The sequence below is a fragment of the Leucopleurus acutus genome (assembly GCF_964270905.1).
Source record: "Leucopleurus acutus genome assembly, chromosome: 18".
In the NCBI taxonomy this organism is placed as follows: domain Eukaryota; kingdom Metazoa; phylum Chordata; class Mammalia; order Artiodactyla; family Delphinidae; genus Leucopleurus; species Leucopleurus acutus.
In genome coordinates, this window is record NC_139160.1 from 78,229,719 (window position 1) to 78,242,299 (window position 12,581).

General features: G+C 60.0%; 1 protein-coding gene across 2 annotated transcripts; it reads right to left on the bottom strand.

The window, feature by feature from the left end:
- Positions 1–585: 585 nt before the first annotated feature.
- On the bottom strand, positions 586–9,235 carry ADPRHL1 (ADP-ribosylhydrolase like 1; the record flags this gene model as incomplete). 2 transcript variants are annotated; one of them, XM_082859220.1, is made up of 7 exons in its annotated part: positions 586–793; positions 1,254–1,386; positions 2,605–2,732; positions 3,736–3,876; positions 5,477–5,602; positions 6,771–6,935; positions 9,022–9,235. In XM_082859220.1, 7 exons carry the CDS (start codon positions 9,233–9,235, stop codon positions 636–638), a joined length of 1,065 nt encoding a protein of 354 aa, XP_082715346.1. In that variant the 3' UTR covers positions 586–635. The 2 variants fall into 2 exon arrangements, with proteins under 2 accessions (XP_082715346.1, XP_082715347.1); XM_082859221.1 differs by lacking the exon at positions 6,771–6,935.
- Between the last annotated feature and the right edge of the window lie 3,346 nt (positions 9,236–12,581).

The window sequence follows — 12,581 nt, forward strand, 5'->3', positions numbered from 1 at the left end:
TGGGAGGATGCGGGCCGCACGAGGCCCCCGTTTCCTGGCTGCATCAGTTAGTCGTTCTGAGAGAGGCTGGCGTTAAATCTAGTGAGATGACACACGTGGGCTGGAGCTTAAACACAGCGCGCGGCCCCGCAGGCGCAGGCGCCGGCCACTCTTCCAGCTGCTCTGGGCACGCGGCGGCGAGGACGCAGACGCAGCGCCAGGTGCGGCCCCGTGAGGCTGGGTGCCCGAGGTGTGCAGGTGTCGGACTGCACGCCTAAGAGCTAGAAAGAGACCGTGCTGGGCGCCCTGCAGACCGAGGAGGCCGTCCGAGCAGAGCCATCGTGCTAATGGGTGCTATTGGAATCAGTGAGCAGATGCGTTAGTTTTGCGACAGGATAAAATACACCGAGTGTCCCAGAGGCCCTCCGTGGCCTCGCGTTTGGAGGTGGGGCTGCTGCGTCCAGAGGGACGTCAGTGAGGCACTAGGCTTGGCCAGGACGGGAAGACTATTCTCATAGGACAAACGATGTGTTTTATACAGCAGTTAGGCCTCTGAAACCGGGAGGAAAGTTAAGATGTCACATGAGCTGCGGGGGGCCCCCCGGGGCCCCAGAGGCACCAGCGGGCCAGCAGGGGCTGGGGGCGGGGAAGGGGCTTTACTTCTCCTCCGTGGACAGGCGGTAGAGCTCCTCGCCCAGGTGCCACAGCTGCTCCTTGAGCTCCAGCTCGCGGTACAGGCCCGCGGGGACGGCGTCCAGGCCGTGCAGCAGCCCAAACAGGCAGCCGGCGATGGCCCCCGTGGCCCCGCTCTCACCTAGAACGAAGCACGGCCCTCAGGGCTGCACGGCGGTCCCTGGCCCCCTGGCCCCCTTGCCCCCTCGCCAGGAGGCCGGGCCACCTCAGCCTCTGCCCTTGGCCTCAGCCGAAGCCCAGGTTTGCTCTGGGAGGTGCTGGGGACGGGGGCGGGGGGTCCCCTCCCCCTCCTGGGACAGCCGCACACCCTGGTGCGCTCGGGTGAGCACCTCCCGCGGGTCCTGCGCACGCGCCGCGCACCACCCCCGCCGCCCCCGCTTCAGGCTCTCAGCCTCCTGCCCACCCCGTCCGCCGGCGGCCCTGGCCCGCTGCCCCTTCTCTGCTCCCCCGCCCCGGGAGGTGTCGCGTCTCCACACCTGGGCACCCGGAGGTCCCAGCAGTGTAGGTGGGGAGCCCGGGGCCCGGCAGGAGGGCCTGGCTGGTGGCCTCTCACTTCACACTCACGAGAAGGCGCATCTCACCTCCGTGGAACATGGCCCGGTGGCAGAGCTCCGTCCAGCTGCCCTTGGCTCCTAAAAGGGCATCGTAGGCAATCATGGGGGCGTCGTGGCCCCGCCGGCCCCCTCGACCTTCCGAGCTCCATTTCCTGTAGGTCTGGAGAAAGCGCCACAGGTCAGAGGCCGCCAGGAACCACGTCCCGTGCGCTAGGGCACGAGCTTCTGGGTTCATCTGTGCGCCGACGTGGCGCCCCTGTGTGCCGTGCACTGCCCCAGGGCTGCGGGTGGGCACTGGCTTCCCATGTGCCTCACGCCAGCCGTGCCGCAGATAAGCAAACATGCCAGCTGCCGGGCAGAGACAGCCATCAGGGGTCTGGAGCGCTGTGATGGGGCTGCTGTGACAGCACAGCTGGGCGCCACTGCGTGATGTGAGGTCTGTGTGGGGCACGGGGACACGCGAGGCCGGGCAGGGGTGCCGCGTGTGGTCAGGGCCGCAGGCCGGCCGGAGGACATGGTTGGGGAGGCCACGGTGGCTTGAGCAGATGGTGGCTCAGAGCAGGTCCCTGTGGGTCTGTGGCGAAGGCTGACGAGGGGCAGGGGCCAGATTGGGCCGGGGAGGTGGATGCAGGCAGGTCACACCCCTGTGCCTTAGCAGCAGAGTCAGTGTCGGTCTGGGGCAACAGCATCTCCACAGGAAGAAGAACGGTGTTTCTGAGTCTTTCTGCGTCGGGGGGCCCATGAGAGATAAATGAAAGGGCGGTAGGAAGCACCTAAAAAGGGAAGGGTGGACCCTTCCTCTCCCCCTGCTCCTTCCTGACACCTGGAATGCAGATGTGCTGGCTGGAGTGGGAGCAGCCAGTTTGGACTATGAGGCGTGCTCGCAGAACAGCAGAGCAGCCAGACAGAGGATCCTCAGCTCCTCACTGCAAGGGGCTTCTGACTCAGCTCTGATTCCCTTGACGTGAGGATAATGAACTTCTGTCTTGGTTAAACCGCAGTTACAGCGGTTTCTCTTATGCTACCAAACACGATCCTGACAATTTCAGCCACTTGGGGGGGTTTCTCAGCATGGGGAATGCCGGTGGTTTGCACAGACTTATTCATCCCTCTATCCCCAGTCCCTAGAAGAGATGAAGTGAGATGGACTATTTTCACATTTTCAACTTTTCTAGCACAAATCGTGCTTATAATCAGAGAAAATGAAAAGATAAAAGCACCATCCATTTGCAATGGGCTTCCTTCGAAAAGCCTTCCACGGCCCCGCCTGCCAGCTGCTCCCTCAGCCCACCTCCACCGCGGGGTCCCGTACAGCCGGGGGCGGCAGGCAGCGGCCCCGACAGCTCCTGTTCGCCACCCACGTCGCCGGCAGACCTACCTTGTCCCTCTCCTCCGCGCTGTAGCGGTCGGGAAAGCTGGCCTCGTTCTCCGTGTCCTCACTGATTTTTCTCTCCTCCAAGTAAAACTGCCATTTAGCTTCGAAGTAAAACCAGTGCTCCTGGTATTCTAAACACAGAGGCCAGGTGAGCGGGCTGTGGCGGCCGTCCAGCTGGGCGCCGTGGGCAGCGGGCGGGAGGGAGGAGGCAGAGCCCACGCCCTCCGCCTCGGCTAAGGCTCGGGAAATTCGAAAATGCTCACATTGTAGCTACTTTGAAATACCAGCAAGGAAGATGGAGATCGAAACCAGCCCAAAGAATTGCTTGACAATGCGCTGAACTAAGGCAGCGATTGCAGTATTTTTATTTTTAAGTGGCTTCTCTTGAAAATTCTGAACCTGTGTATTTTTCAAAATTAATTTTATTTATTTTTGGCTGCGTTGGGTCTTTGTTGCTGAGTGGGGGCTACTCTTTGTTGTGGTGAGCGTGCTTCTCACTGCGGTGGCTTCTCTTGTTGCGGAGCACGGGCTCTAGGCGTGCGGCCTCAGTAGTTGTGGCGCACAGGCTCAGTAGTTGTGGCTCACGGGCTCTAGAGCGCAGGCTCAGTAGTTGTGGCGCACGGGCTTAGTTGCTCCGCGGCATGTGAAATCTTCCCGGACCGGGGCTCGAACCTGTGTACCCTGCCTTGGCAGGCGGATTCTTAACCACTGTGCCACCAGGGGAGCCCTGAACCTGTGTATTTTTATTAACTCAACACTGTGCCTGCGAAGTCAGGAGAGAGGACGTTCGTTATCCCTAACTAGCAGCTTGACCTCCAAGCCCCAGAGGCGCTGAAGCGACTTTTCTGAAGTCATGGTAGGAGGATGGGGCTGCAAAGTCTGGAGCAGCAGCTGCAACGGCTCGTGGATGACGGGTGTGTGTGTCGGGGGGGTGCCCGCGTCTCGAGAACCCAGAGGGGATCCCCGTGCTCGCCTGACCCTCCGCCCTCTGGCCAGGCAATACTGCAGACCTTCTTTGCGGGGTCAGCCTGTCACACGGCCCCCCGAGTCTGTCCAAGTCTGCTCTGGGTGTGGCTGGAGCCCACCTCCTTCTAAGGTGCTGGGGGAGGGTGTCAGGAGGGAGGCTGGGCTCACCTGCCAGGTGCCGGATGGTCCTTTTACAATACTCCTCGGCCAGCGGGACTGTCCTCAGCATGTCTCGTCCCCACTGCTCCAGCCGTTTGCCCTGAATGGCATACGACGCGAACAGGGCCGTGCACAGGGACCCGAGGAAGCCTGGGGTGGCAGGAGAGAGGGTCAAAGTTGGCACCAGCCACGCCCCCTCCCAGGTGCTGGACACGCTGTGTCCCTGGGCTTTGCCAATTTGACCTTCAGTTACCGTCTGCAAGGGGGCAGAGGCGGGGTGGGGAGAGCACGATCCCCACCTCTAAGCGCTGCTGTGGGCACAGGATCCAAGCCCGGGTGAGCCCCTGCAGAGCTGCCCCACGAGTGGCCATGGGAAGCAGGACCCCAGGGAGGCGTCAGCCGCAACCACTTCTGGGGCAGGGACGAGCGTCTGGTTCTCGCGCCCGGGGTCCAGCTGCCGTCCTGACCACCTGCCACAGCCCACCTCCCGTCATGGGGTGCTTCAACTCCAGATCCGGGACGCACGCTCCCAGGCAATAAAGGTAAGAAAAACTGACACTTGCCTCCAAAGGCAGTTCAAAAATTGCAAAGGAGAGCGGAGTTAAAACGTGCTTCCCAGTATTAAGTGTGTGCTGTCCGACCCTAGTCACCAGCCTAGTAATATATAAATTACCCAGCTCTTAAACACGTGAAACAACATTTCTTTAATAAGAGTGGGCAGGGCTTCCCTGGTGGCGCAGTGGTTGGGAGTCCGCCTGCCGATGCAGGGGACGCGGGTTCGTGCCCCGGTCCGGGAGGATCCCACATGCCGCGGAGCGGCTGGGCCCGTGAGCCATGGCCGCTGAGCCTGCGCGTCCGGAGCCTGTGCTCCGCAGCGGGAGAGGCCACAACAAGAGTGGGCAATAAATTAACCAATGTTATAGATGTTTAAACTCTCAGCCCAGGCTCTCGTACTCATGGCATTGTTTCCAAACGTTCAACGTTTTCCTGTTGGAAGGCTGTTTACGTTTCATTCGCTTCTGCTGAGTCGGGGGTTAGCAAACTCCTCTCCACCACCCGGACGTCGCCGCCCGGCTGAGTTACATGGCTTTGTGCTCAGAGATCTGACGGGCTCATCCGTGGGGTCCGTGGCTCAGCGGCCGCGCCTGCTGTGGCCTCAGGTGCCACGGCGCCCGCGTCGGCTGCTTCCTGGAGGGCACAGGGTGGCCCTCGCGGCTCGGGGGCGACACCAGTCAGCCCGGACCCTGCAGGTGACCTTGAAAGGAGCACAGTCACCGAGAGCAGCGACACCCTCGACCCCGGGGGCCGGGAGCCGGGCTCAGCCAGACCTCAGGGGGGTTCTCCTTTCCTGAAGCTGAGCTGGCTGCTCCCCGGTCACGTCTCGCGGGCGGCGCTGGGTCGGCCGGCCCGCCCTCCCCCTGGAGCCCGACCCTGGGGGGCAGCCTGGAGTGTGGGCCCCCTGCGCACCCCGAGCGCTTTGTCCTGACACACGGGGGGAGCGGCTTCTGCCGCCACAGCCACCGGCCCCGGCCAGGGCGCGGCGCACAGCGCCCACGGGGCCCGACGGCGGCGCCGGCTCCCCGCTGGACAGCCCGGCCGAAGTGCCAGCTCCCGGGGCTCCAGCCAGACCCCAGACTCGTTCGGAACCGGTGCCGTCCTGCTTTTCTTGTGACGTGACCGACTTTGAAGCGGGGAGAAGGCCTTCCCGTCCGGCCTCCCCACGCCTCCCCGCCGCCCGCGGCTGCCTCACCTGTGGGATGGTTGTGCGTCATCCGGCCGCACTCCACGCTGACCTCGAGGAGCGTCTCCAGCCGCCCCGGCTGCCAGTACCGCATGCCCACGCACATCGCCTTGGTGGCAGCGCCAAACCCGGAGCCTGCGTGGAACGTGGGATACCTGGTCTTAGACCTCTGTGCCAGGGACGCCGGCTCTGGAAGTCTAGCTCTCACGAACCATATGAAGATGTACAAAAACTATGTGCTACCATGATTATCACAGGGTCATTTAAATGAGTCAAAAGTAGGGAAATTGCCCACATTCCTGACAAAGAAAAGAGAGGAAAGAAGTTGCAAAGCAGCCATTAAAAACAGGATTTTTGACGGGATGAGGAAATGCTCCTTCTGGGAAAACGTAGGAGAGAGAATTGCACGCACAGTATGCTTTCAATGATATGTTTCCTCTTTTTTTTTTTTTTTTTTTTTTTTGCGGTACGCGGGCCTCTCACTGCTGTGGCCTCTCCCATTGCGGACGCGCAGGCTCCGGACGCGCGGGCTCAGCGGCCATGGCTCACGGGCCCAGCCGCTCTGCGGCATGTGGGATCTTCCCGGACCGGGGCACGAACCCGTGTCCCCTGCATCGGCAGGCGGACTCTCAGCCACTGCGCCGCCAGGGAAGCCCCTCAGTCAGTGAATTTTTAAACTCAGACATCGCACTGTTTTTCTCTAGAACTGTGATGTAGATCGTTTTTATACCTACATGTCTCTATCTAACCTTGCAGAAATATCGAATCCACACTATTTTCTATCCTTACCTGGTAACTTTAGTGACCGTGTCAGGGTTCGTCAGTTCTGATTTACTGCTGTTTCTCTCTGTTATGGACCATGTCTCCTGCTTCTTTATGTGCCAGTAACATTTGATTTGATGGCATCCTTCAAGGTGAACCCAGAAGGACAGGTATGCCCTCAGAGTCAACCCGGAGGGCGTGTCCAGGACCCCAGGAGCAGAGGCCCTGGGGGCAGAGACTGCAGCTGCCTGACAACATCACCCGAGGACACATGAGATCATCACAGAGACAGACATTTATGCAGGTGGTGTATGCTTTCCTTGATGCACTGGCTAAAAATAACACACTTAAAGGGAAAGCAGTGGGAAAATGTTCCTAAACCAGGGATGGTGACAGAGGAGCTGGGCATGCTAGTGACTCTGAAGCCGGTGCCCAGGCTGGCTGGCTCCCTGGGCGGCCGGTCAGTGGGGTGACAGGCAGGGTAGTGTCGCGGGGCCCTGTAGCCCCGTGGCCTTGGAGGGAGAGGAACTCATGCTCTGACCTTTCTCATTGAAGGGCGTGTGCCAGGCCAGGAGATAGTTGTCGGGCTTCAGCTGCGAGCAGCCCTCGACGGTGGCCGGGTCTACCCGCTGCCCCGGGAGCTTCTCGAGCACGTCCACGTAGCGTCGCACCATCTCACGGTACAGGTCGTCCAGGCACCAGAAGTCTGGGGCGGAAGGGGTGTGTGTGGGGGGCAGGGTCAGACAAGGGGCGGGTGGAAGGCAGCGACAAGGGAAGCGACGACCGGCGTCCGGCCCCATCCCCCCAGGAGGAGGGAGAGTCTGGGGTCGGCTCACAGGACCCTGGCTCCCCGGAGAAACCTGACCGCAGACGAACGATGCGCTGTGGATCTCATTGAATTTCAGATGCTGTGGTTTGCTGCTGTGCCTCTTCTAGCTACACACCAGAATCTAGGAAAACCCAGGATCCTCGCACACGGCTCGCGGTTCTATCCGAGACGCCCAACTGGCCCGAAACCTGCCTGTTCCTCGGGCCCTCGGGGACCCACGTCCAGGGTGCAGGGAGCTGACCCTCTCCCATCTCCCTGTCAGCGAAGCGGCCAAGGGCCCGCTGCCCACCGTCCCCACTGCCTCCTCGTGGGAAGGCGTTCTGGGGACAAGCGTGGTCTCGAGTCCCTCGGAGACCATGGGCCACAGGACAGGGGCGCCCAGGCTGTCACCTGGGTGGCACCGGGTTTGGCTGACCTGTACTGGGTGACCTCACGTGACGCGCCCCCCCCCCCCCCCCGCAACGCGCCCATCACTGCAGGGTCGGGCTCCTGTCTGTCTACTGTTTCCTCCCAGACAAGGCTCAGCGAGGGGCGGTCACTTGCCGAGGCCAGAGCTGGCCAATGGATTTCAATCGCAAAACCTGAGCACTTCTGCCATTAAATGAATCCACAGCGTGGTGTACAGAGGCCACACACCCTCCAAAGTTATTAAAGAAAAAAGCTGGGCTGTTTGAAAACTAAACGTAAATGAAATTCCAACTTGTATGTTTAGGGAGCTGAAAACACATTCGCTTGCCGAGTTTCTGGGGGCGCAGGCCTGCCCGAGCGCGCCCTGGTGACCCGCTGGCCAGAGGGCGTGCGTCTGTCCAGCTGCGCCTGCAGCCATCGGAACTGGGCCCACTGCCACCGTCCTCACCCGGGGCGGATTCCGCCCTATTCCTGCCAAGGGGACAGGACTCGATCCAACCCGGGGGAGCACGTTCTTGTCGGGGGCCGAGCCGGGAGCTGTCCTGGGGGCCGCCGCACGGGACGGAGATACGCCGTGGGCTCTGCCAGGTGAGGACCAACACAAGGGCACACGGACTGACACGGAGGGACACGGGAACCTGCCTGAAAGCCTCACAATCAGCCCCCGCTGCCCCCAGTTGCGGAGTTTGCAGACTCAGAAGGACACTTGCTGTGCCAGCTTGCCATGACGCTGTCTTATCTGAGGTGCCTTAGCTCTCCCCCCGGCTACTTGGGACCCGGCAGAGCAGACGGCATTCCTGTGCGGTGACAGCAGAGCTAAACCCTGCTGCTGGCACCGGCCCGCGGGGTGAGCACAGGGTGACACGTACGTTCCAGCCACTTCAGAGCTGCCGTAAGTTCTAATTTTGCAGTGACGAGCTCACCACTCGATACCTGTGGGGAAGGTGCGCCTCACAGACACCCGCTGCTTCTCTGAAACTCAGTGAAGACCTGCTCCTAAAATCAACCTGCTCCTTAAGGAAGCATGTCTCCCCTCAAGTCATAGCATCTTCTTAGGACAACTGGGAAACTGCAGCAACTCTCCGAGCTAAATCCTATTTTGGTAGGTGGCGTTTTAACCACAGTTCATTGGAATTTAGAAGTAATTCCCCCAAATCTCATCGTAATGAGTCCAAACTTCAAACTGGCTTATTATTTTATGTATTGTTGAAATAAACTCAGAAGCAGGCTTACTACCCGCAGTGAAAAGCTGAGCCCTCATTCCAAACCCCGAAGTGAGCCGTTCGGCTGGTTTTAACCCTAGAGACAGAGGCTCGGCCGAGTGAATGTTTACAAAACAGTGAAAGTCCCGGTTTAAGAACCTGAGGCTGCAGATGAGCAGAGTGATACTGTCACCCGAGAGGCTGCGTGGGAACACAACCCACGGCACGTCCGGTTTGCTGGGGACCCGGGTGTGACAAGCTGGTTTCAGCAGCGGCAGCGGGTGACCCGCAGGCCCCCCCTCACCGCGGGATCCCGCGCTCCCGCCCGCCAGCACGCCGGGGCTGAGCCTCACCTGTGACCAGGGCCCCTGCTGTCGCCATGTGCATGATGGTGTTGTCGCTCACCGGCCACCTCTCTGGAGAGAGCACCAGGTGGTCCAGTCCCCCCACCTTTCCCGGCTCCTTCTGGACCTTGGGGCCCGAGGCGCTGTCCTCCCCGAAGGCGTGTCCGTGCCCGAGTGCATCGCCCACGGCCCCCAGCAGCATCGCAGCCTGAAACTTCTCCATCTCTGCCGGCAGCTGCCAGGTGCCCAGCCTTCAGCCCACCCCGCCGGCCCCTGTTCTGGTTGCCGCGTCGCCGTCGGGAGCCTCCCCAATCGGCCAGGCGCCCTGTTCTGTCCCGGGCGGGCGGTCGGCACCAATGAGGAAGCCGTCTGGGCCCGCAGCCCGCAGCCACGTGGTGCGCCCAGGGCTGGCTCTTCAGTGGGGGCACCTGCGGCTCAGAGCACCGCTTCAGAGGGAGGTCTGCACGGCGCGCTGGGGACATGCACACGTTTCTAGAGCTTCCAGGTGTAATTCGCGCACCGTCGGGCTCACTGCATTCGGTCCAGTCACTCGGCGTGTGTCAACCTTCCCCGCGGCCCAGGTGGACAGCCCGCCCGAGCCGCGGCCCCTCTGCTCCCTGGGCCTCCACCCACCCACTTGGTCTCTGTAGCTCTGCCTTTCCGGGACTTTCAATTACATGGGATCGCGCTCGGCGGCCTCCACGCTGCGACTCGGCTGTCACACGCACGGCTCTGTTTTCCGGAGGACTCGTTGATTATAAAGCGTGTTTATGGTAGAAAACTGCCACGTGCGAAGGGGGAAAGCACGTGGAGCCGCCGCGTGCGTGATCACGGGCGTCCCCGCGGCCCAGCGTCAGCGAAGGCTCCCCGACAGCCAGCCTCCCGGCCGCTCCGTGTGTGCGCAGAGCCCGGAGCCCCGAGAGGCCGGCGAGGGCGCCCTGTGAAGGCTCACGCACCTTAAGCGTCCTCCCACCGATCCTGTTCCACGGGGAGGATGTTCACGGCCGTGCTGAGGCTGAGAGTGGGGGGAACCCCTGCAAACCAGGGACCTTGACTTGAAAAGAGGGGTCAGGAGAGCTACCACCTCTTCCCCAGGCCCCTTGTCCCCCAGGTTCTGGTCCCACGTCAGACCAGGACAAGCAGGAGGGCGTCACGCCGGGATGTAAGAAACACGTCTGATAAAACTTAAGTTTCTTTCAATAACAAGATACTAAGATGCCTTTAAATGAACGGGTCGCAGTTCCCTGGCAGTCCAGTGGTTACAACTCCACACGGGTTGGATCCCTAGTAGGGGAACTGAGATCCTGCACGCCACGTGGCGTGGCAAGAAAAGGTAAATGAATGGGTAGTATCATCACAGCACTTATTACAAGTAAGGTTCTGGAACCCGACTCTGGCTGGCACAGTCTGAGAGGTCCTAAAGCAAAAGTCCTTTACGACCAGTGCAGTTGGCCCGGGTTGCTAGGGTGCAGGCTCCCTCCCCGAGGGCAGCCCCTCAGACAGCCACCCATGTAGGGAGAAAGGCACCATGTGGCAGAAGCCGTCTATCGCTAGGCAGAGGTACCGTCTTCGGCTGGTCTCTTTTGCTGAATCTGAGGCAGCAGACACTGTCGTCGAGACGCTAAGAGCAATCCCACACTATCTGGACGACGTCAGCGAGAGGAAGAGGTGAGGCGAGCCCACTGCATCGTTCCTGCAGTGTTTGCCAAGCCCTGGCCGTGTGCCACGAGTCGTGGGTATGGCTGTCCCCACAGAGCCTGGAGCTGGAGACATATGTAATAGCCCACTTAAGCGTTTACTAAGGTAAAAGAACACACTGACACGTGCGATGTCACCAACATGGAAGGAGGTGATGCTGTCCAGCCCAGGAACTCCCGGCAGGCACAGGGAGGCCACGTGTGTTAAACCTCCCACATTTGGTTAACCCGCATGTCTTCACTGTATGTATAGTTTGCGTTTCAGTGGATCAGTTAGGTACGTAACTCCCGCCAGTTCAAGGAAATTCGTTATTATGAGATCTGTGACCGCCCACGTGGAACAGGTGTATTTAGCAGATACTACGTGATACCTAGAAAGGAAAGTATGTGACCCAGGCCGTCCGTGTGGGACGTGATCCTGTAACAAGGTGGCAGGGACACAGGTTGGGAGCATCCCAAGTGTGGTGGCCACTCCCCTGACATGGGACCAGGACCCTGACATCCAGGACCCTGACATCCAGGGCCCTGGCATCCAGGACCCTGACATCCAGGGCCCTGACATCCAGGACCCTGACATCCAGGGCCCTGACATCCAGGGCCCTGACATCCAGGGCCCTGGCATCCAGGGCCCTGACATCCAGGGCCCTGACATCCAGGACCCTGATGTGGGACCAGGACCCTGACATCCAGGGCCCTGACATCCAGGACCCTGACATCCAGGGCCCTGACATCCAGGACCCTGACATCCAGGGCCCTGACATCCAGGACCCTGACATCCAGGGTCCTGACATCCAGGACCCTGGCATCCAGGACCCTGGCATCCAGGGCCCTGACATCCAGGGCCGAGCGTCCGAGGACAGACCTGAGAGGCACCATGACACCAGGAAGAGAATTTTAGTGTTTCCAGAGTCCTCAGCACTTTCACAGCACACACGACTTAAACGTGTATTATAGAAGGGAAACCTACAAGTGTTGGAAGAGGCTTTGTCACTGTTTTGGTATCTGTTGATAAACAACTCCACAGAACACCTTTTCTCTACATAACTTTAAACCTCAAGAATGAAACAGTGCCACAGACCTCATGATTCTCACAGGCCCGTCCGAGTTCCATAACCTCTCTGAACAGAACTCTTACATGTCAGAACCCACGAGGCCTTGAACGATGTGTTACAATTGGTGAAGTTTCTATTAAAGCCTCTTAGAACTCCAGTCTTACAGGTAGAGGACAGGGCAGCAGGGCCTGGGAGAGATCAGGTGACTTCCCTGGCCCTGCACCTTGTGACGGGCCGACCCGCCCAGACTGGGTCTCCAGGCCCCAGGCCTGAGTGGGTCACATTTTTGAACGCCAAACCAACTACACATTTTAGGCACACTTTCTGGAAATCTGAGTGAATTCCCCTCTCCTGTGAAATTACCCCGATTTATCTGTCTCACGAACGGGGTTGTGGGCTGGGCAGCAAGCACGCCTGTGGCGTGAAGATCGTTCCCAGTACGAGGTGGGGTCCACACAGCGGTTCTGGACAGCGTCCCCCCGACAGGGGGCACAGGAGGCCGGGCAACGAGACGCGGACACACACGTCCACCTGCACGTGATGTGGCTTCCGGTGTGGGGTTTTTGGACAACAATGTGTATTTCACCTCCCAAATGTGACAACCGTAGGAGGGCGGGTGGGTGAACCGTACTCATATTACAGACGGCTGAAAGGAGAGAACGCTGATGTTTAAATCTATAATTTATCATGAAAGAAATAATTTTTCATGGAAAAATGTCCTTTTAAATTTTTTTTTTTTTTTTTTTTGCGGTACGCAGGCCTCTCACCGCTGTGGCCTCTCTCGCTGCAGAGCACAGGCTCCGGACGCGCAGGCTCAGCG